Here is a 27,029-nt window from a genome sequence, read left to right as displayed (position 1 = left end):
TGTGAATGACTTCTTAGAAGACATTCAAATTCATTTTATAAAACAATATTGTGGGGGCCAGCCTGGTGGCGCACGCAGTTAAGTGCATGCACTCCGCTTCGGTGGCCCGGAGTTTGCAGGTTCGGATCCCGGGCATGCGGGGCCCACTTGTCACACCATGCTGTGGCGGCGTCCCATATAAAGTAGAGGAAGATGGGCACAGAAGTTAGCTCAGGGCCAATCTTCCTCGGCAAAAAAGAGGAGGATCAGCATAGGATGTTAGCTCAGGGCTGATCTCCGCCCCCCCAAAAAAAAACAATATTGTGGACCAAACAAAGCAATTTTATTGGCCATGCTATATCCACAGAGTACCAGTTTGTAACCACTGATAGAAAATGTCAACTCCAAATTTTCACTCAATTTGTGAATATGTTATTAAATATATTAAATTTCATCCAGTGTAATTGTAAGGATTATCTTAGAAGATGTATGAGTAAATAATTAATAAATTAGCCATCTGGTTATATTTTATTCATAAAAACCAATTTTGATCATAGATTTTTCTCTACAGCTATCCTATTATTACATGATTATAATTTCTTATTGTTTACGAGATAATTTGTCCTCCGCTGGTGCAGAACTAGATTAAACAAAGTGCATGGTTCTTTTTAATACCTGACTCTTCTGTTCTCTCCCATGGGGAAAGAATTAAATGCCGTGTTTTTTTTCTTTTTGATTATATGTTATTAAAAAAAGCTAAGCACTCTCTCTAACATATGTTAGCTAGAATTATTCTTAACAGATAACTTTGTCTACCACTGAATCTTACTATCTTTGCTTTATAAGCTATCTAGCTATGATCTTTAAAGAAAAAATATTAGATTATGAAAGATGCCAAAACACAAGAGACGTGCACAGGAAAATCTTTCAAAAATGAAATCAAAATAAAATGAAAGAAGAGGGGCATAAATAGAATTGTTTAATAGCTTAAGTAATTGTTCTATTTTATATCAAGCAATGAAACAAATAGAAATATTTGCATACCATACACTCTTTTTATTTTTTCTTTGTGATGAAGATTAGCCCAGGGCTAACATCTGTCACCAATCCTCCTCTTTTTGCTGAGGAAGACTGACCCTGGGCTAACTTCCGTGCCCATCTTCCTCTACTTTAATTGGGACGCTGCCACAGCATGGTTTGATAAGCGGTGCGTCGGTGCGCGCCCTGGTTCTGAACCTGCGAACCCTGGGCCGCTGAAGCGGAGCGGGCAAACTTAACCGCTGCACCACCGGCCGGACCCCTGTACCTATACACTCATCATATTCTTAAGCACTTGAGAAATTACACTAGATAAACTAGTAGCCAAAATCAATTAAAGTGAAAATGAAATCTTCTGTCAAACTTCCAAAACTTCTCTTTTCCTTTCTTCTCTCCTTCCCGCTCTTCCTCTCCTCACTTCCTTCCTTATCCCAGCAAGGACATCATTTTCGTACCACTTAGCCAGGTCCAAGGCTTCCATTTAAGCTCTCCCATATATATTGATGCTCAATCTATTTTCATGGGGTTAGAAGCATCACCACAATCTGGCTCCAAATTGTCAAATCTCCCAGTACTAGAACCACTGAAAAACTGGTCTTTTTTTTTTTCACTTCCTTGTGTTCTTGATTGTACTTTTTCAATGTTCTAGGGGCATTTTCCTTTCTCTCCAATTCTGATTGCTGAAGAACTAGATCATTGGACTGCTTCTTCTAAAGTCCTTCTACAACATTCTGCCAGTAGTAATGTTACTCTCTTTTTACTACTATTACACTTTGATTATGCACTTTTCTCGCATTCTTTCTTGAATATCAGCATAATTAGGAATGTCTCATGTTCCCCACTAGATTAAGCAATCTGAACTGAAGCTGGGTCATTTTTGTAATCCTAACTGTACATTCCTCCTTTACATGATAAGTCCTCAATAAATACTTTTTATTTGAATCTTCCTAAAATCAACCAATCTTTAGAAAACTGTTGTGTTTCTATACTAGAAAATTATTACAACTTAAAATGCCTACACTTTTGAATTTGTAGATCTCAGGGAACCAGATTAGACACAGGGATTCTAGGACCCAGTAGGCAGTTGGCTGAGATTTGTGAGATAGGATTACTAATGCTATGAGCTCAGGTTTTGGCATCAGCCCTCAGAGAGATATCCTGGCTCTCATCTGAGGATACAAGAAATTTCAAAACACAGAGGGATTATAAAATCTAAGACCTTTGCGAGATGCCCAAGTCCAAGAATCAGAAAGGAGATAGAAAGATGAGTCAAACCGAAAGCATTGATCAGAAGCAAGCACCAAAACCAGAGTTCACTTCAGGTTTCTGAAAACCAAGACAGTCTAAATTTTCATTTCATTGTATTGATTTTTGTTTGTTTGTCTTATTTACTCATTTTTCCTTAACTGTGTGTCAAACCCTCCTTGAAGCTTGTTTCGTTATTCTGCACTTTAATTCTCAGAAAGACTCTGTAAGTGCTGTTCATCTGCCACTTTACAGGTGAAGAATCTGCAACTGCAAGAAATCAAGAAAGCTAACATTTTGCACAGCTATGAAGTGGCAAAGCCAGGATATCTTACTCAAGTCTGACACCGAAATCTGAGCTCTTAATCGCTTATAACCCTTCCTCAGAAATCTGGGCCAAGTGCCTGAAATCAAAGCTGTTATTTGTGGCTTGGATTTTTATTTGCCACCTAGGTCAGATTTGTGGATGATCAGAAAACGGCATGTTGATCAATTGGCATACCCTTATGCTCAGGTTGCCCCGCTCTGGAGCATCTTTTGGAAAGAGGTTGGATTTAAAGACTAGACCATAACCGGTCATCTGAACCATAACCTTCTTACCATGAAAATTGCTGAAGTTGACACGATTTTACTATGCAATATGCTTCACCTCTTCAGTTGTCCAGTCTAGGTCTGGAGTAAAGAACTGTAACAAAGCAAGACACTTCTAAGGCAGGATAAATATACCTGAAGTGTATGTGGAGGAGTTAGAATGAAAGGGCCACTTCAGTGATTTTACACTACTCAGGGTGGGAAGTCCTCCATTTGTGACAAGGTTGGTTTTGTATATCCTGTGAAAAGAGGCAGATGTTATTCCCAACATGTGTACCCTCAATCTATTTCATGGTGATAGTTAGCATGTATATTATATTAGGAGTTTTCAAGAACTTTTTGCATTAAAACAAGTTTGGTTCCAAGTGAAATCTTGGATAGAATAAACTCCAAGCTATCAGAATGATATTGACAACATGGCTAGGACACAGCTGAAGTGTTGGTATCCTGCCCTCATTTGAAAGTTGGGATCATAATATCTCTTTATACCTTTTAGGATTGGTCTTGGCCTTAGCACTGATATCAGATGTATTCCTGTAGTGCAACATGCTATAGCTTATCAGTAGCTTCCAGACATCCCTGTGAGATGCGCCCTATTTTTGAAGAGACTAAAGAGTGCCTCTTATATTGCACTTTGTTAAAGACTTTCCTTCCCAGAATCTAAGGCCTGCTGTTTTAATCAAGCAGGGCTTCACCATGCTATGAGATCTCTAAGCTATCTCTGCTTACTTCTGCATCTCTGGTATTATAGCCAGGAGGAGGTGATCTGCTGCTAACATTATACTGTATCCTTCAGCTGATGGTGTTTTGGCTTATGAGATAGGATGCCTTTGGAAATATTTGACTAAAAACACTCTTTCAAATTATTTTGAAGAATACTCTGTGTTTTCTTCTTCTTCTTTTTTTTTTTTCCATAGCACTAATCACTTCTAATATATAATTTACTTATTTCTCATGTTGGTCTGTCTCTCATCTGCTAGAATGTAAACTTCACAGGGGCAAGGTCTGTTTTCTTCACAGAGGTAAGCTGACTGCCTAGAGTAGTACTTGGCATGTAGCAGGATCCCCATTAATATTTGCTGAATGAATGTGGTCCAACATATTTGGCATTGGCTGAGCTATGGCCCTTCTACTCTAGGCTTCAGTGATTAGGCCTAAGAGTTTCAGGGTGCCAGACTATTTCAGCAATTGCCTTTTTCCCTAGAACATAGCTTTATTCAAAAGTTTGCCCTCAAACATGGTCCCTGGTTGTGACTGACACTGTGGATAAGTAAGCACTGAGTAACTGCCTCCTTAATATAGGTATGTAACCATACCTACGCCATGTTCAAAGCCAAATTTTCAGTAAGGTAGGATAGACTGAGTTAGGGTATGTCTAGGGTAGGGTCAGTTCTGGCTGCTATAACAAAATACCATAGACTGTGTGGTTTAAATAACAAACGTTTATTCTTCACAGTTTTGGAGGCTGAAAGTCTGAGATGAGGGTACCAGCATGGTCAGGTCTGGTGAGATCCAACTTCCAGGTTGCAGACTACTTCTTGTTGTATCTTCATATGGTGGAAATAGAGTGAGAGAGCTCTTTAGTATCCCTTTTATAAGGACATGAATCCCATCATGAGGGCTCCACTCTCATGACCTAATTACCTCCCAAAGGACCCACTTCCTACTACTGTCACATTGGGGGTTAGGATTTCAACATATGAGTATTGAAAGAACACGTACATCCAGTCCATTGCAGGGTAGACCAGAATGGAGGCAGAAATAATAATGTTTTCAATTACTAGAATACCATAGATGTTACTGGTGACTAGACTAGTCCCTTTTTTTGCATATAGAGGTCAATTATTTTACCTGGATGGTGGAACATTGGTTGATGGACTGCTTATATCTTCATGCAAACACAATGAACTGTTGGACACCCTTGATTGTTGGAGAGTCTCCCACACTTGGATACTGGGATAGAGTCTCCCCCTCCACTTGTTGATGATGTAAAGTTCCAGTTCTATCACATGCTTCCTGAGAGGTGCCGTGGATCCAAATGCAGAGACCAGAGGCTCACACAAAATTCAATCTAAAGAATAATTTACAATATATTTCAAGTATGTTATAGTTCCTTAGCCTAGAGATTCAAGTACTATCCTGTTAATGAACGTCTAGAAGAAGGTGAGTCATTTCTGTGTGTTGGAAACACCTGTGATCACATCCAGAGGAGATTCTTTATACCCTGAAAGTCCAGCTTCATGAAACATTACAGAGAGAGTAGTGACCTTGAATGGTGTGTACTCAGTAACACTGGAAAAGGAAGAATCCTCTGTTCTTTACTAAGAGCACTGGGGCATCTTTGAGGAGGTCGTTGTGCGTTCCCTCCTTTGGCTTTCCTGATTTGGACCTGTCACCATTCATCTTTTTAATCAAGCTGCTAAGGTAGAATAGAACTCTACAGTGATTTAGGATGCCCAGTCCCTAGGAACCATTATTATAGGCTTTCTGCATATAGGAGGAGAACTTTGCACTGTTCCAGTCTTTCAGATAAACAAGTCATAAAAAAGGAAACCACTTGTCTGGGATTACCATTAAACTGTAAACTCTTTGGCTTGTTAAGTGATGGATTGAGTTGGAATCCAACCAAATTTCTCTGGAGGTTAGGAACAAAAGCTGGTCACTGGAGTAATCACAGAATTGACAGCCAAACACTCCCATCAGTTAAGTGGAAAGTGAAGTACACTGTTTACATGATTTTATCCCCCACTCTGGATGGGAGAAAGAAGCTTCAGGAACCTTTGAAGCTAGAGAAAATGCCCTATAGAATCTTTCTAGCTATTTAGAGCAGGTTGCTTGCCATCTGAGACTGTAAGAGCCCAAGAAATCTAACAGTGTCTTCTACATTTTTACCAGACCAAATGGTACCAAAAAATAAAATCAAGAATTCAGGAAACAGAGGTTAAGAGAAAGAACATATATCTTTTGAAATTTATGAGCCAGCTATACTCACACATGTATGATAGGGAAAGGAAACCCACGTATTTCAACTTTCAGTTAGTGGGGTGAACCTTAGATACATGTATCTTTTTGCTCTTGATTCAGATTGGTTCTTTTTTTTTTTTTTTTTTTTTTTTTAATTTTTTGTTTATTGCAGTAACATTGGTTTATAACATTGTAAAAATTTCAGGTGTACATCATTGTACTTCTATTTCTGCATGGACTACATCATGTTCACCACCAAAATACTAATTACAACCCATCACCACACACATGTACCGAATTATCCCTTTCACCCTCCTCCCTCCCCCCTTCCCCTCTGGTAACCACCAATCCAATCTCTGTCCCTATGTGTTTGTTTATTGTTGTTATTATCTACTACTTAATGAAGGAAATCATACGGTATTTGACCTTCTCCCTCTGACTTATTTCACTTTGCATTATACCCTCAATGTCCATCCATGTTGTCACAAATGGCTGGATTTCGTCGTTTCTTATGGCTGAGTAGTATTCCATTGTGTATATATACCACAGCTTCTTTATCCATTCGTCCCTTGATGGGCACTTAGGTTGCTTCCAAGTCTTGGCTATCGTGAATAAGGCTGCAATGAACACAGGGGTGCATGTACCTTTGCAAATTGGTGTTTTCAAGTTCTTTGGATAAATACCCAACAGTGGAATAGCTGGATCATATGGTAGTTCTATCGTTGATTTTTGAGGAATCTCCATACTGTTTTCCATAGTGGCTGCACCAGTTTGCACTCCCACCAGCAGTGTATGAGAGTTCCCTTCTCTCCACAACCTCTCCAACACATGTTGTTTCCTGTCTTGTTAATTATAGCCATTCTGACAGGCGTGAGGTGATATCTCATTGTAGTTTTGATTTGCATTTCCCTGATAGTTAGTGATTTTGAACATCTTTTCATGTGTCTGTTGGCCATCTGTATATCTTCTTTGGAGAAATGTCTGGTCAGGTCTTTTGCCCATTTTTAATTGGGTTGGTAGTTTTTGTTGTTGAGCTTCATGAGTTCTTTATATATTTTGGAGATTAAGCCCTTATCAGATGTTTGGTTTGCAAATATCTTCTCCCAATTGTTAGGTTGTCTTTTCGTTTTGTTGATGGTTTCCTTTGCTGTGCAGAAGCTTTTAGTTTGATGTAGTCCCATTTGTTTATTTTTTCTATTGTTTCTCTTGCCTGGTCAGATGTGGTGTTTGAAAAGATGTTGCTAAGACTGATGTGGAAGAGCGTACTGCCTATGTTTTCTTCTAGAAGTTTCATAGTTTCAGGTCTTACATTCAAGTCTTTAATCCATTTGGAGTTAATTTTTGTGTATGGTGTAAGGTAAGGGTCTACTTTCATTTTTTGCATGTGGCTATCCAGTTTTCCCAACACCATTTGTTGAAGAGACTTTCTTTTCCCCATTGTATGTTCTTGGCTCCTTTGTCGAAGATTAGCTGTCCATAGATGTGTGGGTTTATTTCTGGGCTTTCGATTCTATTCCATTGATCTGTGTGTCTGTTTTTGTGCCAGTACCATGCTGTTTTGGTTACTATAGCTTTGTAGTATATTTTGAAATCAGGGAGTGTGATACCTCCAGCTTTGTTCTTTTTCTCAGGATTCCTTTAGCTATTCGGGGTCTTTTGTTGTTCCATATAAATTTTAGGATTCTTTGTTCTATTTCTGTGAAAAATGTTGTTGGAACTTTGATAGGGATTGCATTGAATCTATAGATGGCTTTAGGAAGTATGGACATCTTAACTATGTTAATTCTTCCAATCCAAGAGCACGGAATATCTTTCCATTTCTTTGTGTCCTCTTCAATTTCTTTCAGCAATGTTTTATAGTTTTCGTGTACAGATCTTTCACCTCTTTGGTTAAGTTTATTCCTAGGTATTTTATTCTTTTTGTTGCAATTGTAAATGGGATGGTATTCTTAATTTCTCTTTCTGCTACTTCGTTGTTAGTGTACAGAAATGCAACTGATTTTTGTATGTTGATTTTGTATCCTGCAACTTTACCATATTCGTTTATTACTTCTAAATTTTTCTGGTGGATTCTTTAGGGTTTTTTATATATAAAATCATGTCATCTGCAAATAGTGACAGTTTCACTTCTTCCTTTCCAATTTGGATCCCTTTTATTTCTTTCTCTTGCCTGATTGCTCTGGCTAGGACTTCCAATACTATGTTAAATAGGAGTGGTGACAGTGGGCATCCTTGTCTGGTTCCTGTTCTTAGAGGGATAGCTTTCAGTTTTTCACCATTGAGGATGATATTAGCTGTGGGTTTGTCATATATGGTCTTTATTATGTTGAGGTACTTTCCTTCTATACCCATTTTATTCAGAGTTTTTATCATAAATGGATGCTGTATCTTGTCAAATGCTTTCTCTGCATCTATTGAGATGATCATGTGATTTTTATTCTTCATTTTATTAATGTGGTGTATTACGTTGATTGATTTGCGAATGTTAAACCATCCCTGCATACCTGGAATAAATCCCACTTGATCATGGTGTATAATCTTTTTAACATATTGTTGTATGCAATTTGCTAGTATTTTGTTGAGGATTTTCGCATCGATGTTCATCAGTGATATTGGCCTGTAATTTTCTTTTTTTGTGTTGTCCTTGTCTGGTTTTGGTATCAGGGTAATGTCAGCTTCGTAGAATGAGTTAGGGAGCTTCCCCCTCCTCAATTGTTTGGAAGAGTTTGAGAAGGATAGGTATTAACTCTTCTTTGAATGTTTGGTAGAATTCACCAGGGAAGCCATCTGGTCCTGGACTTTTATTTTTGGGGAGGTTTTTGATTACTGTTTCGATCTCCTTACTGGTGATTGGTCTATTCAAATTCTCTACTTCTTCTTGATCCAGTTTTGGAAGGTTGTATGATTCTAAGAATTTATCCATTTCTTCCAGATTGTCGAATTGGTTGGCATATAGTTTTTCATAGTATTCTCTTATAATCTTTTGTATTTCTGAGGTGTCTGTTGTAACCTCTCCTCTTTCATTTCTGATTTTACTTATTTGTGCCTTCTCTCTTTTTTTCTTGGTGAGTCTAGCTAAAGGTTTGTCAATTTTGTTGATCTTTTCAAAGAACCAGCTCTTGGTTTTATTAATTTTTTCTATTTTTTTTTGGTCTCTGTTTCATTTATTTCTGCTCTGATTTTTATGATTTCCCTTCTTCTACTGATTTTGGGCTTTGTTTGTTCTTCTTTTTCCAGTTCCTTTAGGTGCATTGTTAGATTGTTTATTTGAGATTTTTCTTGTTTGTTGAGATAGGCCTGTATTGCTATAAACTTCCCTCTTAGAACCGCTTTTGCTGTATCCCATAAATTCTGGCATGTCGTATTTTCATTTTCATTTGTCTCCAGGTATTTTTTGATTTCTTCTTTGATTTCTTCGTTAACCCAATCGTTGTTCAGTAGCATTTTGTTTAATCTCCATGTATTTGTGGCTTTTCTGATTTTCCTCCTATAGTTGATTTCTGGTTTCATACCGTTGTGGTCAGAAAAGATGGTTGGTATTATTTCAATCTTCTTAAATTTATGGAGACTTGTTTTGTGGCCTAATATGTGATCAATCCTGGAGAATGTTCCATGTGCATTTGAAAAGAACGTGTATTCTTCGGTTTTTGGATGGAATGCTCTGTATATATCTACTAGGTCCATCTGTTCTAGTGTGTCGTTTAAGGCCAATGTTTCCTTATTGATCTTCTGTTTGGATGATCTATCCGTTGGTGTAAGTGGAGTGTTAAAGTCCCCTACTATTATTGTGTTACTGTCTATTTCTGTTTTTATGTCTGTTAATAATTGCTTTATATATTTAGGTGCACCTACATTGGGTGCGTAGATATTTACAAGTGTTATATCCTCTTGTTGGATTGTTCCCTTGATCATTATGTAATGCCCTTCTTTGTCTCGTTTTACAGTTTTTGTTTTAAAGTCTATTTTGTCTGATATGAGTACTGCTACCCCTGCTTTCTTTTCATTGCCATTTGCGTGGAGTATCTTTTTCCATCCCTTCACTTTCAGTTTGTGAGTGTCTTTAGGTCTGAAGTGTGTCTCTTGTATGCAGCATATATATGGGTCTTGTTTTTTATCCAGTCAGCCACCCTATGCCTTTTAATTGGAGCATTTAGTCCGTTGACGTTTAAAGTAGCTATTGATAAGTATGTACTTACTGCCATTTTTAACTTTTTTTTTTTCCCTCAGTGTTTTAGTAGTCCTTCTCTGTTCCTTACTTCTTCTATACAGAATTGATGGTCACTTTAGTTTGACCTCTGTCTGAAAGCTGTACTCTTTAACTACCCTCCTCCCTCCTTTTATGTTTTTGATATCATATCCAACTTCTTTTTTGTGCATTTGTATCCATTACGTTCTAATCGTGGAAATAGATAATTTTTCCTATTTGTGGTCTTCTCTTTTCCCCTTAAATCAGTCCCTTTAACATTTCTTGTAACACTGGTTTCTTGGTGACAAACTCGTTTAATTTTTGCTTGTCTGGGAAATTTCTGATCTCTCCTTCCATTTTGAACGATAACCTTGCTGGGTAGAGTATTCTTGGCTGTAAGTTTTTTCCTTTTAGCACTTTAAATATATCATGCCATTCTCTTCTAGCCTGTAAGGTTTCTGCTGAGAAGTCAGCTGATAGCCTTATGGGGTTTCCTTTGTATGTAACTTGACATTCTCTTGCGGCTTTTAGGATTCTCTCTTTATCTTTAATTCTGGACATTTTGATTATGATGTGTCTTGGTGTGGGCCTCTTTGGGTTTATCTTGTTTGGGGCTCTCTGTGCCTCCTGTACCTGGATGTCTGTTTCCTTCCTTAGGTTAGGGAAGTTTTCATCTATTATTTCTTGAAATAGATTCTCTGCCCCCTTGTCTCGCTCTTCTCCTTCCGGGACACCTATAACACGGATGTTAGTGCGCTTGATGTTGTCCCAGAGGTCCCTTAGACTGTCCTCACTCTTTTTAATTCTTTTCTCTTTTACCTGTTCACCTTGGGTAATTTCTTCTAGTCTTTCTTCCAGCTCACAGATCCGTTCTTCTGTATCCTCTACTCTGCTTTTGAGTCCCTCTAATGAATTTTTCATTTCCAGTATTGTATTCTTCATTTCTGATTGGTTCTTTTTTATATCTTCCATTTCTTTGTTGACATTCTCACTGAGTTCATCTATTCTTCTCCCCAGATCAGTTAGCATCCTTAACACTCTTAGTTTGAACTCTCTGTCAGGTAGGTTGCTCATTTCTGTTTCACTTAGTTCCTTTTCTGGGGTTTTGTCCTGTTCCCTTACTTGGAATGTATTCTTTTGCCTCCTCATTTTGCCTCTTTCCCTGTGCTTGTGTCTATGTATTAGGTAGGTCAGCTACGTCTCCTGCTCTTGGATAGGTGACCTTATGTAAGTGATGGCTTAGGAGGCTTCCAGTGTGCTTCCCTCAGTTCTCAATGTTCCAGGGTCGGCCCCTATGTGGGCTACGTGTGTCCTTCTATTGTGGCCTGTTAGCTCTCCCTATAGGCGCCCAGGGAGGCTGAGTTATGCTCCTGGCCAGCTGTTGTAATGCTCAGCTGCTTGTAGTTGTTGTGGGCCCTTCAGTCTCTTTATCAGGTGTGAGGAGCCCCAGCACAGTTGGCTGCAAGTTCTAATACCACATCTGTGTTGCAGTATTTCTTTTAAGTGAGTAGGCCCCCAGCGTGGCAGGTTGTTAGGCTCAGGGCCTTAGAATTGCTGTAAACCTCTAGCCTATTAGGTCTCTTGTCAGCTCTCTGAGGATTGCAGCTGGGTGGGGCTGGCCTCAGGCACAGGAGCACCCAATTGTTTCAGGCTTTGGAAGGTGGGGCAAACCTCCTATGTGGGTCTTTGAGAAGCACAAGTCTTCTGCAGCTGACAAGCCCTGCCGCCCACAGGTCCACACACACAGTCAACACAGTCCTGCCCCGTGTGGCGCCCGACCTCCCCAAGCGGACCCAGTCTCTCCACGGCGGGAGCCCCACACACTCCGCCACCACCCCACACTCTCCACCCGCTCCTTGTGCACACCCTGCCCCGCTCAAGTCAGCTCAGTTGCCAGGCTGCAGAAAATCCAGTCACCAATCTATGCAGGCCCACACGTTGCCTGAGGGTTTGTTGTTAGGTGGGGCCAGTCTCTAGGGTGGGCTGCCTGCCCTGGCTGAGCTGGATTAAATCGGTGCTCTAGCGGGTGGAGCAGACCCTGGGCTAGCAGGTCTCAGGGAAAACTCCAATGGCGTCTGTGTCAGCACGCTCACACCAGGCCACAACAATGGCCGCCGCCAATGTCCCAGTCCCTGGAGAGGTCTCACCCCTCACCGAGATGCACTCAGGGCCTATTAGGTGAGTCTCTTGTCACCAAAGCAGTGTGCACCTTTCTTTCTGGTGATTTTAGGATGCTTTCTGGAACGGGTGAGTTTGTGCGCGGGCCCTTTAAGAGCCAGTTTTAGTTTCTTTGTGAGCCGGGTTTTCTGGGGATGCTACCCAATGCTTTAGTAGCAGCAAAGTCAGATATTATGCCGCTGGTCTCGATTGTGCTGGGTCCACACAATGCCCACAGCAGGGGCGCTCCCCGGCTCAGGGCCCCGCGTCTCCAGGGAGGCTGCGTACCTGTGAGCTGCTCCCGGCGGCCGTGAAGCTGGCGGCTTGTGAAGGCGGCGTTTTTCCTCTCCGGAAGGGAGTCTCTGCCTCTTCCACCCCAGTCAGGATTGTCCGTTGTTGCAGGAGTTCCTCTTATCCAGTTTTCAGCTCTGTCTCAGGGGTAATTTTTCCACGAGTAGTTGTAAATTGGCTGTGTCCACGGAAGGAGGTGAGTTCAGAGTCTGCCTACGCCGCCATCTTGACTCCCTCTCCTCAGATTGGTTCTTGGTTCAGCTGTGCATTTGGGGATCTAGTCAGTTTCCTGACTCCTTGTATGGGTGTCTAAAGGGACTAATTGATAAAGTTTAAAAGCACAAGTGCAAACAGATTCACATAAGTTTAATTATTTTGAAAAACAACTTGGGAAGATAAAGTTGAACATTATTTATGAGTTATAAGATGTGTACTTTTTACTGTTAATATTCTATTTTAAAGTATATGTATTCATATGGATTAGTAATACTCTTTCTTCACTTCTGTTAAGATACTAAGCTAGGTCACAAAATATTAAAATATGAAAGATTTTTATCATCCATGCACAACTAGCTCAGTTGCGTGAGATATAGTAGGTTTGAATGAAAAGGATTAATGAATAGATGAGAGTGTTATTTTGGTCTTGAAGCCTATCATATAAGTCATTGATATAGTAAAAATCATCTTTCTCTGCAATCAACCAATCAATCAAATAGTATATATTCAGATTTATTTGTTTCTTTCCTTATTTACCTGATATTTAAATAAAATGATCTGATTCTAGAAAATCTTTTAAAAATGTAAGTAAAATAAGTACCATCTTCCTCTCTGGAAGGGAATCCCCCAAGTCAACTTTTCCTCTATTCTGAGGAGGTACCCAATCTGCTCTTTTACTCAAATTCTTCAACAAAATATCACCAAGTGTTTTGGAGATCCAAAGTCAGGCTGGGTATTAATAGTCTAAGCACAAATCCCCCTCTGCATTATCCATTATCCTGGGGCCTTCAGAAACAGATGAGCCTTCTGGACCTCTTTTCTTACCTGTAACCTGAGATCGCTAGACTAGAGATCCTGTAGGTACCTTCAGGCTATAATAATCTAAGATTCTGAGATGCCTGAAATGCTTTCACTGAAGAAAAAGGTTTCTCTATATTTAGCAATTCAAACTAATTTGCTGTTTTTAAATTTCTGTGGCTTTCCCTCCATATATCAATGAGCAAGGTGAAATAAATTCTTTGTAAAATATGCTTTCTTTTTGTAATACTTAATCTTAGTATTAAACATGAATTCCCTGGCTATACAGTTACCCTACAATTCATTTGGAGGCCTAAAAAACAGAACTTTGCTTGACTTCTTAAAACATATAAATCATTTATTTCGTGGAAGTGAGAGTTTTTCAGCCTGGTGAAATATTTGTCCCGTGGTTACCTAACAGCAAACTTTGTATATGTTCTCAAGTATATCTACCCAGTGATCCCATACATGGTTGTTGAGTGAACCTATAAGTTAATTAGTAAATAATTGCATATATCTGAATTATAAATGTCAATTTTGTTCTAGTAATCGTTGTTACCATTTACTACTGAAAACCTTAAAATATTATGACACACGCCTTGTTATATTCTTTCAAAATTATTTTAAAGGTATGTATTCCTATAGAAATATTCTGGAATCTATAACATAAAGTATTTATGTGATAGTAATTTTATGATTTGCACTGAGCAGAGGAAATTAGTATACTCTCACATTAAGGGTGACAGCTTTCATTGGTCCCTCATTTTAGTGCTTCTAATTTAAAACATTTTTGTTCCTAAAGCTGAGGAAGACGTGTTCCTTTTTCTTTCCACTCTATTTCACAGTAACATTTGCAATATGCTGACGGGTTTTGCATTTTCTAACAATGTATATCAAGGTATGCTCATAAGCAGTGTAAATGTTGAATAGCTGGTACTATAATACCACTCTGGGAAGGAAGGAAGGCGGAACATTCTGGCTGAACTGTTGTGTGACAGATGTTTGATTTCTGATTTGTCAGGCTTGTAAATAAGGTTTAGGCTGACCTTATTCTGGAGAGAAACCCCCACATGTGGAGTAGACAAAGCACTTACATAGGCATCCCGAGACTTAGGAATTAGGCCCAGTGCAAACACTCTCCCTTAATTTAATTTATTACTGCATAGTGTTAGCAGTGATTCAAAATATTGCACACTGTTCTATGCTAGTTTCATCAAGGCAGCTAATAACTTACATGTCTAAGTGGTGCCTGTTGAAATAAACTTGGATTGGATATAGAACTTGGACTTGCTGCCTCTTCACAATATTTTAGTTTTAATTAAATGTCACACTCAAAATAAGTGATGAGTGAGCTGTTCCTGGTCTTGTAATGGACTCGAGGCCTAACTACCACATAAACACAGATTGCTTCGCTCATCACTCAGATGACATTCTCAGCCTAATTGGCATAAAGGCATATTTTCTACTTTTATTTACATTAAGTGATATATTAAAAAGGATCAACTTTAAAACTAAAATATGGAGAAGGGAGTCTTATTGCTTCTTATTTGATAAATATTAAAGTATCGTATGTAATTATTTTACTTTTATTAATAAACTATTGTGCTGAGTAATTCCATGCAATAAAATTTGCTTAAATTATATTTGGAGTTGTAACTTCTATGTCTCCTTCTTAAACTTATTGCATGTCATTTAATTTCAAACAATGTATTTTAGGAAAAAAAATCATTTTGTCTGTTTTCAAAACAAAATATATTCCAATAAGCATATACTTCATGTCACAAACATTTTCTCTTTAGTATGATGTATTCACTTTAATTTCTTGGAAGGCCCAGGTTTTTAAATGTTTGACATATTGGAGATTCTCAATATTTATATGATTGATTTTTGCTTAGTGCTGTGGTTCAATGGCGGATGAGAGTGTAATGATCAGAAAATATATTGCCTCGCCATTATGGTCTTCCCAAGCTCATCATTTTTTGACATTTCCTTACAGACCTTCTCACCTTCACTTTCAGTTCTTTCTTTCTTTTTAAAATTTATTTGCCCTTTCTTTTCATTCACATAGCCTATTTTGAACATCAGTTTTTTAGTACCGGTCATTTGGATGACATTTTTGTACATTTTATGTTCATGTGTGAAACGTGTGTTTGAATTGAAACACACACACACACACACAAACACGATTACTGAACAATCACATGGGAGCAAACTTTTTACTCAAAAGTCACTTAATGTGTCACTAATTTAATTTATGCAAATTTTTATAGATTTAGCATGATATATGTTCTCAAAAATAGAATAGTCTACAGAGAATAAAAATAGATTTAAAACTGTATTTTATTAGATTCAACCAATAGAAACATTCATGGAGCAATATGAATAAGAAATTTTTCATTTTTTTGTTTCATTTTACTATATATCACTCCATCCATACACTGATATTTTAGCATGGGGTCTTTTCCAAACCCTATGCTGAGTGGGCAGACTAAGATGAATAAGGTATTCTTAATTTTTCCAAGATTATCTAGTCCAGTGGAGAAACAGATGTGTGAACAAAATTGAGTATATATTCATTGCTACTGGGAAATAGTACAGAAACTCAAAACAAACAACCTTCTTTAGTTTTAGATTAATTTTAAATAAAATAACATTACGTGAACTTGAATAAGGGAATATAATGCCTTTAAGTTAGCATACAAATACATTTCTTACTTATTAAAAATTATAAAATTCTTATTAACGTATTTCAGTGCAATGTGTTAAGTGTTCTAAGAGAAAGTCCTGCAGGATTTTACAAGATACTGGAGGGTGTGGTTTACTGCCCGGAGGACTCAAGTAAGTCTGTAACAGAAAGTGGTAGGCATGTCCCTGGATGAGAAAAAGGAGAAGGGCTCTATTAAATAAGGAAAACAATGCAAAAATAAATAGAGAAATAGGATAGTGGGGACTATCTGCAAAACCTCCTGATAGTTTAACTATTATGTGTGTTTTATTTTGATTTGGTTTTGCTCCCATTCCTGGAAAGTGGCAGGAAATAAAGTTGAGTGAAGTCACGTCATGACCAGATTGTGAAAGGTCTTACACGTCAAGTGTGAAGGAGTTTGGGTTTTATGTATACACAATGGGAAGTATATGTGCACTACAGAATGGTAAATATGTTGGGTTGTCATAGTCCAACCCAGTGCTGATCACATTATATATAATGTGCACACAGATCAGCTGGGGATCTTGTTAAATTATGGATTGTGATTCGGTCTGTGTGAAGTGAGACTTGAGATTCTGTATTGCAAAGAAGCTCCTAATTGAGGCCAATGGTATTGTACTGGGGATGACTTTCTAGATAGCAATGGTTAACACCTGGAAGCTACTTAAAATAGAGACTCCTAGGCCTTACATCAAATATATTGAATCACATTTTCCAGGGATGGGCCCAAAACCAAATAAAAACAAAATGCACATATACACCAAACACACACACACACACACACGCTTCCTCAGATGTTTTTGATAAACCCAATACCTGACCTTGGTTAGTTTTGCAGAACACTCACCAGACCAGGCTATCAATGGTGAGAAATAAAACTAAGCCAGCGAGGATGCAAAACAGAAATAGATTTGAGAGTCATTTAAAGGAAAAGTGATTTGGATTTTATGAGTTTTAAATTTGCTAGAGGAGAGGATGAGAGCCTTGGATATTTCTATTTTTTTATGGCAAAATAGATTCAATAGATAATAATAGCATAACTTAAGACAGAGGCTAAAGAGTGGGATAAGACAGGAAGAGAATGTTCTTGAGTTTTGATACGCTGACTTTGAGAAATATAATTTTTTTTAAAGTAAAGTGATACAATAGGTACTAGCAAATATGTTTCCAGACCTCAAAAATGATGATAGAGATACACACACACACACACACACACACACACACACACATTCTATCTATAATTAATATATAGAAGAGGGGATGGTAGCCAAATTGAGGCTGAATTTTGAGTGCCTACAATGGGCCAGATTATATAGGGCACTATATGTATAGATATATAGATATAGATAGATAGATAGATAGATAGATAGATAGATAGATAGATAGATAGATATAGATATGAAGGGCATTGGTGAAGCAGTAAGATCACAGACACTCAATGACTGGATTCAAATCTGGCTTCACCACATATTGGATGAGTGGCCTTTAGCAAGTCGTGACACCATCCCTTGCCTCAACTTTCTCATCTCTAAAATAGGAATGATAATAGTACCTACTTAATCAGACTGTTTAAGCATTAAAGGAATTATTTCAGGCACACTGCTTAAAACCATAAATAGTGTATATCATACCAGCATATAGTAAATATCATATGTGTGTTTGCAGTAGAAGAAGGTATATAGAACTCTAAGAGAGGAAACAAAGAAAAGATTACTAAGAAACACAAATATTTAAGGTATCTGTGAAAGAGATGAAGCCGAGAAGACTAAAATAGGAGTAATCAGAAGAGTGAGCAGAGAATAAATACGTAGAGGTCATAGAATGGGACAGCTGAGGAACAAAGTGGTCAGCAGTATCTCATCTGTCATCAAATCAAATAAAAAAGAAAGCTGAAAATTGTTACTGGGTTTGAACCTTAGAAAGTTGTGTTTGACCTTAGGAACAGCGAACTTAGTTGAATGGAGAGGACAGAAGTAAGTTGTAATAGAATAAAGAACGACTGGGGTCCTGGAGAGTTCTTTTTATTCTTTATTTTTGGAAAATAATGTAATGAAGACAGGTAGGATATACCAGAGTAATTTGAGAGAGAAGCAGGGAAAGGATAATTTTTCTTTTTATATTATTTGGTTATTTTGTTTTGTTTTCTTTTTTGTTTCATTTATTATTATTTACTTTTTAGGATGGAAGTGATTAGACAGTGTCTATAGCTTGACAGGAAAGGGCCAATAGAGGGAGAAGCATTAAGGAGGTAGACCAGTTGCTCCTAAAAAGACCCAGGTCATCTAGCAACTGAGAGGTTTGTTTTCCTAATTTAGGATGAGAAGATTGAAGATTGAGACACATAGAAACAACTATCGGATTTTCTAAAATGTTTGATGATAAAGTATTTCTCTCTTAAATGCTCCAAAAGTTCTAAATTTTCTTGAACATTGTAGCAATTTTCAAAATCTAATAACCCACATAAGCTGTTGTAATATATTGACATGAAAATTTGATAATAAAGTGAATAATTAAATAAATTAGGTGCATAATTCTCTCAAAGCAGGTACAATTTTAAAATATTTCAACAAGAAAATCATATTCATTTGGTATAATCTATAATTTATAAGGACTGTCTATGAATAAGACTCCTTGAGAGTTTTTGTAATTGCTAAATGAGTGCCTTAGTCCTCTAACTCTCTTGTTGTGGAGGCCAAGGAAAAAAGTGCTTGCTTGGAAAATGTTACAAGTCATCGTACCAAAATAAATCAGTGCCTTAAGTTGTCTCTGCATGTCTGTTAGAATTTTAAGTGAATCCAACTCTGCTTTGTATCAGACACATAGTAGACTAAGTTGTCAGTTTTTAAATCTCTGCAGGTGACAAACTGGCCATTTTAAATGTCGCTGTTAAATGTTGTATCAAATTGCAATGGACTCTTGGTCCCCTGATGGAACTTAGAAATGCCAATGGCTTCATTATATTTATATTCTTGTAAATTAAGAAAGTCCCTTTTGAATATCTGCTATTTGATCTGCACTCTTACTTAAATTATAAATATTAATTTAAGCTTGTTATGATAGCAATTATCTTTGCTAAAATATTGCCTGTGTTCTACTTGAGAAATAATTCTCATTTATGAAATAAGTTGACCTTCATATTTTCCTCTCCATTGGCTCTTCTCCTGAAATTCTTTTTCATGTTGATGACCCTTGGTTCACTGAAGTAAAAATCTTAACATCTTTGACTTTTTCCCTTTTTAACTAATGTTCTAATTGATCACAGAGATAACTCCTAATTTGAATTGTTTTGTTACATCCATTCTTACTTTTCCATATTCTTTGCCACCAGCCAACCCAGATACTCATCATAACAAACCCTAAAGTGCTTGTTCCCTTAATTCAATTTGTCAATCATCCTGTCTTCTGACTAATGTTTATAAAATGCCAATTTTGCCATGCTAGTTTTTATTTATAAATAATTAATGGACAAAAATTTAAGTCCAGACATTTTACAATGGCTTTTGAGATCTTCCAATTTCCTTTCAAGACTACTTCTCCAATGATAATATGTTACCAATATTTTACGTTAGATCAACCTCATCTATATTGATCTACTAATTATTCCCTGAATGTTCCTTGAACATTTTGCCCTACCTGACCTGGAATGTCCTCCTTCTTTCTGTCTTTTTATTACCATATCTATCTCATCTTTTTGTTTTTTTCAAGTTTTATTGCCCTCTATACAGCCTTCTTTATTGTAAAACTCATAGTGGCCATGATTAATACACATCATCTTGGTTTATCATTCATCTTTTGATGTAGTGTTGTAGTCTTTCCAATAATTTGCAAATCACTTGACATTAGGAACTAAGGCTTATTATTTTTGCATACCATAGCATCTAAAAGAGTGATTTGCAAAACTCATAAAAGTCAATAAGTACTTACTGATTTTGGTAAATGATTTTTAATTTACCCAACTCTACTTTTAAGGTGGACATTACATGCATTTCTTTGAGAATAGTTCACAAAGGACATAGATTTATTATGGCTCCACTTTTCAGTCTATGGGTTTACAACTTTTTCTTACCTTAAATATGAATGTCTTGCAAAGATGCTGGCATTTTTTGACTATCCAATCCCAACTCTAATACAAAAATTTGATTTATTGATTGATTTATAAGGAATGCCATCATTTAATCAATAACGCTCCTTATGTGAAATGAATCTATGTAACATTATACCTTTCACAGTTTTCTTCAACGTCATTGTATCTATTCCAAATACATAAGAAGAGTAAAACATCAAAATTAGATTTTTCAACATCAGTAAATGCCATTGTATTTTCAAACCTAGATAGAAATTTTAATTAGAAATGCTTAATATCATTTGTCTACATTGAATAAAGCCCCCATATCACTAACATCTTTTATTTCTTTGTGCCTAAATTGAAACGCCAGAAATGAAGTAGAGATTAACTGGATACATATCAAACATATTATTCCTGTCCAGTTTTCTCTGAACATAACTTTTGGCATCAGAAAACTAATTTTCTTCTGATATTTGGGTCCAAAACGAGTCTCTTGGAGGTGGCCATGGGTCCAGAATGATCACAAGAATCTCTGGATGTTAAATCATTAGAGTAACGATTAAGGCATGACCTTAAATTTTAGTTCTCTAGGTTTTTCCTAAACTGCACATGTTTTAATATATCTGTAGAGGTCAGTTAGAGCAAATCTACCCTTTGGGAAATGTATTAAGGAATTATGTGTTTTCTTTATATTCTTTTAATACTTGAAATATAGCAATGTGCCCAATCACCAAAATGTCCATGAAAAATACAGTCTTGATTAATGGGTGAATTGATAGTTTGTGCTGAATGAAAAATTAACCAAGTATTTTAATATAAATTAACTAATTAATTTCAAGCTCAATTTCATTTTATTGCAATGAATATGTTATTTATTACACTCATCAGCAAATCATTGTAAAATTGTTCAGAACTGTATTTTACTTTTAAAGTGCCTACATATTTCAAGTTTTGTCTTTTCTATAAACTTTTCTTAAAAAATCAAATTTACTTCAAAGGTCAAAGGTGGGAATTATTTAAGTAATATTTGGCAGACTGCTCAAACTCTCTGATATCCTTAAATCCAATTTAAGACAATGAAGTCATTCCAAAATTTTATATTGTTAATACTGTTAATGTTCTGTACTTAGTGTGTAATAGGCTCTTTGTGTTTGTCCATTATTCTGCCACGTATTTATAGAGGAGAAACAAAAGTGAGGTTGATGAGCCTTCACCTCTAGGAATTTACATTTAAATAAAGGAGAGAAGTAAATATAATTATCAACAATGTAAGTTTCATTTGTTTGGTGAAAATGCCTACTGATCAAAGATATTTATTTGTTGATGCTTAGATGAGGCTCTCAAAGAATGTTTTGTGAAGTTATTGATATTTTAGTTTTGTTTTGAAGATAGAATGTGGTCAGCTATATGGAGATGTGAGAAAGGGAGATGAAGGCAGAGGAAATAGTTTGAGCAAATGCAGAGTGGTTGAAAGGGTGAGTCAGGGGAGAAGGAGCAAGGATAATTAACTGTAGTTGTCGATAGCAGCAGAAGCATTGGGAAGGAGTAATTGGAAGTAAACTTGGAAAGGTAAGTTTTCTTTCAATTAAAATTTTTATGATAATTAATTAATTTGACAAAGCAAATCTGCTTTGAAGACTTTTGAGTAGGCAGGTGAAATTAAATAGTTTTAGAAACTTATGCTTGCAACAGCCTGAGAAATACTTCCACGGGAAGAGAGAGTAAAGAGATAAAAGTCAGAAAAAGAAATATGGAATCTGATATGTCACTATCTCCGATTAAAATAAATCTCAGATTAAAGTTCATGAGTGCATGTGTTAGGGAAAGAGTGTTGGAAATAAACAAGAATGCATACAAGTGATATTTCAGAAGTTACATCTCCAAGACTCAAAAATTGATTGATGGTGACCAAAAATGGAATATGAATACTGAGTAATTTTGGGTAGAAGGGGAATGGGTTCAGTTTGCACATAGAAAGTTTGAAATTAAATTATGGTATCCGACTGAATACTAGCTGACGGTTGGAAATTGCAGTATTAGATTTTGGGAAAGTGCAGACTGAAGATTCAAAGAGAAAAGGAAGTCGATGCCATGAAATAAGATGATGTCTTAAAGGAGAAGGTAGAGGGAGGAAAGAAAAGAGGAACAAAATCACAATTCCCTCTTTTCTTTTAACCATATAACCTATTTTCTGCCTCCTTTCCTTCTAACCATAGATAAGTCCGAACTTCCCCAATTTATAAAAGCCCCGACCACATGCCCAGAATTGTGGATCCCCCAAACCTGATCGCTCGTCTCTGAAATATTAGACTTACTCGAACACTTGTTGATCGCTGTAATGTGCCAAGCACTCTCTGAGTAAAAAGGAACTATGAATAAAAATAGGATCCAAGATTGAGAGGAGAGAAGAAAGCCATGTAGCCCAGCCTAAGTTTCCCAGAGAGGTTTCCAGAAAAAGAAGGAATTTATCAATTGATGATGGGGATTACAAGGAAACATATTTTAAAGAGCTTAACAACATGTTGACAAGTCTTTCTTGATAAATATTTTCTTCCTTTCTCATGTTTTTGATTCCACATTTTATTTCTTTAAACTTTTTCAACATAGTTATGGTACATTCTTAATCTAATTCCATTTTTTGAAATTTCTTGGATCTATTTCTCCTATTGGTTGCTTCACCTGGCTCTTGCTCACAGTGCCTTGTTTCACCATGTATTGTATAATGTCACAATGTGAGTTTAGGTTAAAGAGAGCTTTCTTTATAAAAATCTTGAGCAGTCAGGGCTGACGATGTAGTTACTCTGAACAGGATTTATGTTTACTTCTGCCATTTAGCTGTGAGCCCTACCATGTGACACTGCTTTTTAGTTTAATTTCTCAGCTTGAGGTTGCCCAAAGAACACGTGTTTATAATTAAAACCTCAAACCTGGGACATGGCAGAACTGTGGTTAATCTATTTAAGGAGAAACATTTTCCCACTAGCCAGCCCTGGTGGTGAGGATTCCACGATCTCACCTCGGTCTGGGTCCTCGTTCATTTCCTGGTCAGGGAACCACACCACCCATCTGTCCGTTGTCACACTGTGGTGGCTGCTTGTTGCTATGATGCTGAGAGCTATGCCACCAGTATTTCACATACCAGCAGGATCACCCGTGAGGGACAGCTTTCAGCAGAGCTCCCAGACTACAAAGAAGGACCTAGCCACCCAATTCTGAAAAAATTGGCCATGAAAACCCTCTGAATAGCAGTGGAGTATTGTCTGATATAGGCTGGAAGGTGAGAGAATTTTGCAAAAAAACAGGCCAGGTTTCCGCTCTGCTGTACACAGGGTCGCTAGGAGTTGGAATGGACTGGACGGCACTAACAACAAAAAATTTTCCCCCTACACAGGCCAGGAAAGACAGCTCTCCTTGTCATGGCCCTTTTGGCAGTGGGCTGATTTATTCTATACCTTTATCATACCAAGGGGGAATCTTATTCTGGCCCGGAGTTATCTGGTGTTCTATAGCACCCCTTTTCTAGACAAGCTTGTATTCTGTCTATGTTCAATCTGTGCACCTTTGGGTTACTGTGATTCACAAATTCCCAGAGTCGGCTTGTACTCTAGTTTTTCGATTTTTCTCCACTTTTTCTCTTGAGGCTCTATTACTTTACTTGGAAGCTCAGCTATGCATTTCTAGAAGCAAGGGATGGTGGGACAGTGTTTTGGGGAGCGGTCACACTATCCTGTCCACCATATTATTAGAAATATAAGTCTTTCAATTTGTATTAGAACATAATTTTAATTAGCTTCTAAAAGTCTAGAATACTCAGCTATTTTATTTCAAATTTGACAACAAACTTATTGAATATCTCCTTTATATTATTGTCATTATCCGAGTTGCTTCGCTTAGCTTATTTTTCTTGTGATGTGTTCATTCACCTTTCCCTATTCAATGTTCCCTCTCTTTCCTGTGTGTGCCTCCTTTCATGGAAATATTTTAGTAGACAGTCAACATGTAGTTTATTTATATTTTTATTGTTGTAATAACAGTGTAAGATTTTACTCTTTTAAACAGGTCTCAGATGTTGTGCAAAAATTTTCGTTAGCTATTGCCCTATCTGGTAGCACGTATAGACCAAGCATGTAAATATGAAACAGCTGAGTATTTTGCTTATTTACTTGACAAACAAATTTCAAAATATTAGCTTGAATAAGTCCTCTCTTTGGTCTGGTTGTGAAGTGCATAATCATGTAACAGACATAATGTTATTAGGGTTTTACAAAACTTTGTTTTCTCTTTAACACGTAATAAAAAATTGGGGGGAAAATAATTGCTGTTTGTATCATGTGGTTTACATAGATCATGTAATAAAATCTTAGAAGTTGTGTTAAAACCGTAATTAATTGTTACTCAAATATTTTTTTCAGCTCTTCTTCAAGTGACAATTTCACTTAGCAAAGTAGAGCTTAGTGTGGGCGAATCTAAATTCTTCACATGTACAGGTATGTATTTCTACAAATATTTTCAGATAACTTGTTTTGTGTTTTAATTATTTAATATAATATAGCAAAATTTAAGTAGTGAAAAATTCGGTTCTCTGAAAATAAAAACTTATATTATCGTTGGGTTTATAATGATTGGAAAAGTGTTAATAATCATATTTTGTGTATTAAACACTATGAATTTTATTTCTGTTAATTTCAAGTTATTAATTTTGACTGTCAAACTAGCTCATTTATTTTGAAGATAACTTATTATCAAATATAATGTAGGCACAATCACTTAAATCAATTCAAATATTATTCCTGTCTAAATAGTAATATTAGGATGAATGTAAATATTATAACTGAATCATTTTTGTATATATGCAATGAATAAATTAGATATGGCACACTGCACTATAGTTACACCTGAATGAAGATTTTAGGACAAATCAAATCAAATCTATCCCTATAAAAAATGAATTTTATTTATTTATTTATTTATTTTATTTATTTATTTTTGGTGAGGAAGATTGGCACTGAGCTAACATCTGTGCCAATATTCCTCTATTTTGCATGTGGGATGCTGCCACATCACGGCTCGATGAGTGGTGTGTAGGTCAGCGCCCAGGATCAGAACCCATGAACCCCAGGCCCCTGAAGCAGAGCACGCAAACTTAACCACTATGCCACCAGGCCAGCTTCATGAATCTTTTTTTTTTTTAAAGTAGATAGTTATTTAATTCAGGAGACTTTTGCAAAATTTTTGTGACTCTTAATCAAAAGTATTATATTTCATAATGCTTAAGAGAAATTATATGGACCTCATTTGGTTTAATCATGCACATGCAAAATTTTTTCAGAAGACATTTAGATAGTTAAACATCAAATTCTAATTGAACATACTGTTGCACTCACAAGTGAAGACATTCTACTTCTATTTAGATTCATCATATTCATTTTTATGCATACAAGCCTTCATACCTGAAGTTTCAAAAAGTATTTATTTAGTGCCCAAATTGCTTTTTAAATTCTTTTAAAGTTGTTTCCATTTCTGATTATACTTTAACAGTTCAAAATTGGATTAAAATAGACATTTCTGACATAAAATGCAGTATAAAAGTTGTCTTGAGATTGGCAAGGCTTATTTAAATTATTATTAAAACTAATAAAAATATATAGTTATAATAACATATTTATATATTATATGTAGCATATATATATCACATCTTATGAAAAACTAATAGAGACTATGATTCTTCTTGTATTTGCCTTCTTAAAGGTCTGAATTGAGAGGTCTATTGATACATACTGTTGTATATTAACAAATAGAAATTCAGAGAGCAAAAGAGAGATTGGTTCAATATCATTTCTTGTGTCAGCAGAGCTTTGGCATAAGAATGTAGGTCATTGTTTCTAAATCTAATCCATATTTTATATACACAAATGCACACGTGCACACACACAATTGTATTGCGTAATCACAGAATAAAGAAATAGTTTAAAATAAGTTTTGAAGATAAAACGAAATTGTATTATTTTGTTGGGTTTGCATGTTACAATTATATAAATTATATATGTAATTGCCTCTGTATGCATTATATAAGGTCAAATTAAGACATAATTTAAAAGGATGAATTAACATCATTCAGTGGTACTGTTTTGCTCTTAATAATAAGACAAAATAAACATTTTTTTCCTTTTATATAAAGATGCGTAACCAAGAGCTGTACTGTTGTCATGGAAGTGGCCTTATTTATGTTAAATCTAGTAGTCAAACAAAAATCGAAAAATAAAGATGTAGGAAACCCATGCAAATCAGAATGCTTGAGTATATTTTTATACTACAGTGCTGACTATGTTGATATGACTCTCAAGTTTCCTAACACCCTAAAACATAGGCATCTAAAGCTCAATAAAATGAGTATGTCTTAAATTTAAACTTGAAGGTAGTCAGATCCTCAGAGAGCTAAATAAGAGTGTGTCATATTATTAAAGCAAACACCTCCCCTAAGTGAATTATCCTATAACCACTATGGTTTCATGATTCTTTTCAGAAAAACTGAAGATAATGTAACTAAGATCCACCAAGGATTTAACTAACTTTCTTTTATACTTTTTGCTCAAGACTGTCTAATTTGATATAGAAAGAAGAATAATTTGTTTCTAAAACCATTTCTTGGCAAAAAAATAACAAGGAACAATTTTCTTCAAAGAGGTCCTGCAGATGTTAGTTAACTTTTTGTGTTTTCCCCCGATACTTTTGAGTTGACAGTGTAGGCAGCTTCACAAATTATCTCCAAGTAATTAGGTGAAATACTTCCT

At 36.3% G+C, this 27,029-nt stretch overlaps 1 protein-coding gene across 2 annotated transcripts in view; it reads left to right on the top strand.

Annotated features, from left to right (window-relative positions):
- Positions 1–27,029, top strand: part of NCAM2 (neural cell adhesion molecule 2) — a 488,709-nt gene that overhangs the window by 247,951 nt on the left and 213,729 nt on the right. For both annotated transcript variants that reach the window (XM_087418188.1, XM_087418189.1), the window contains exon 2: positions 24,651–24,725. In XM_087418188.1, coding sequence (XP_087274314.1) covers positions 24,651–24,725 — 75 coding nt within the window. The remainder of the gene's footprint in view (positions 1–24,650; positions 24,726–27,029) is intronic.

Source organism: Ceratotherium simum, chromosome 27 (assembly GCF_057802395.1).
Source record: "Ceratotherium simum simum isolate JZ-2026a chromosome 27, ASM5780239v1, whole genome shotgun sequence".
Taxonomy (NCBI): Eukaryota; Metazoa; Chordata; class Mammalia; order Perissodactyla; family Rhinocerotidae; genus Ceratotherium; species Ceratotherium simum.
This window is presented reverse-complemented; position numbering and strand designations above follow the sequence as displayed.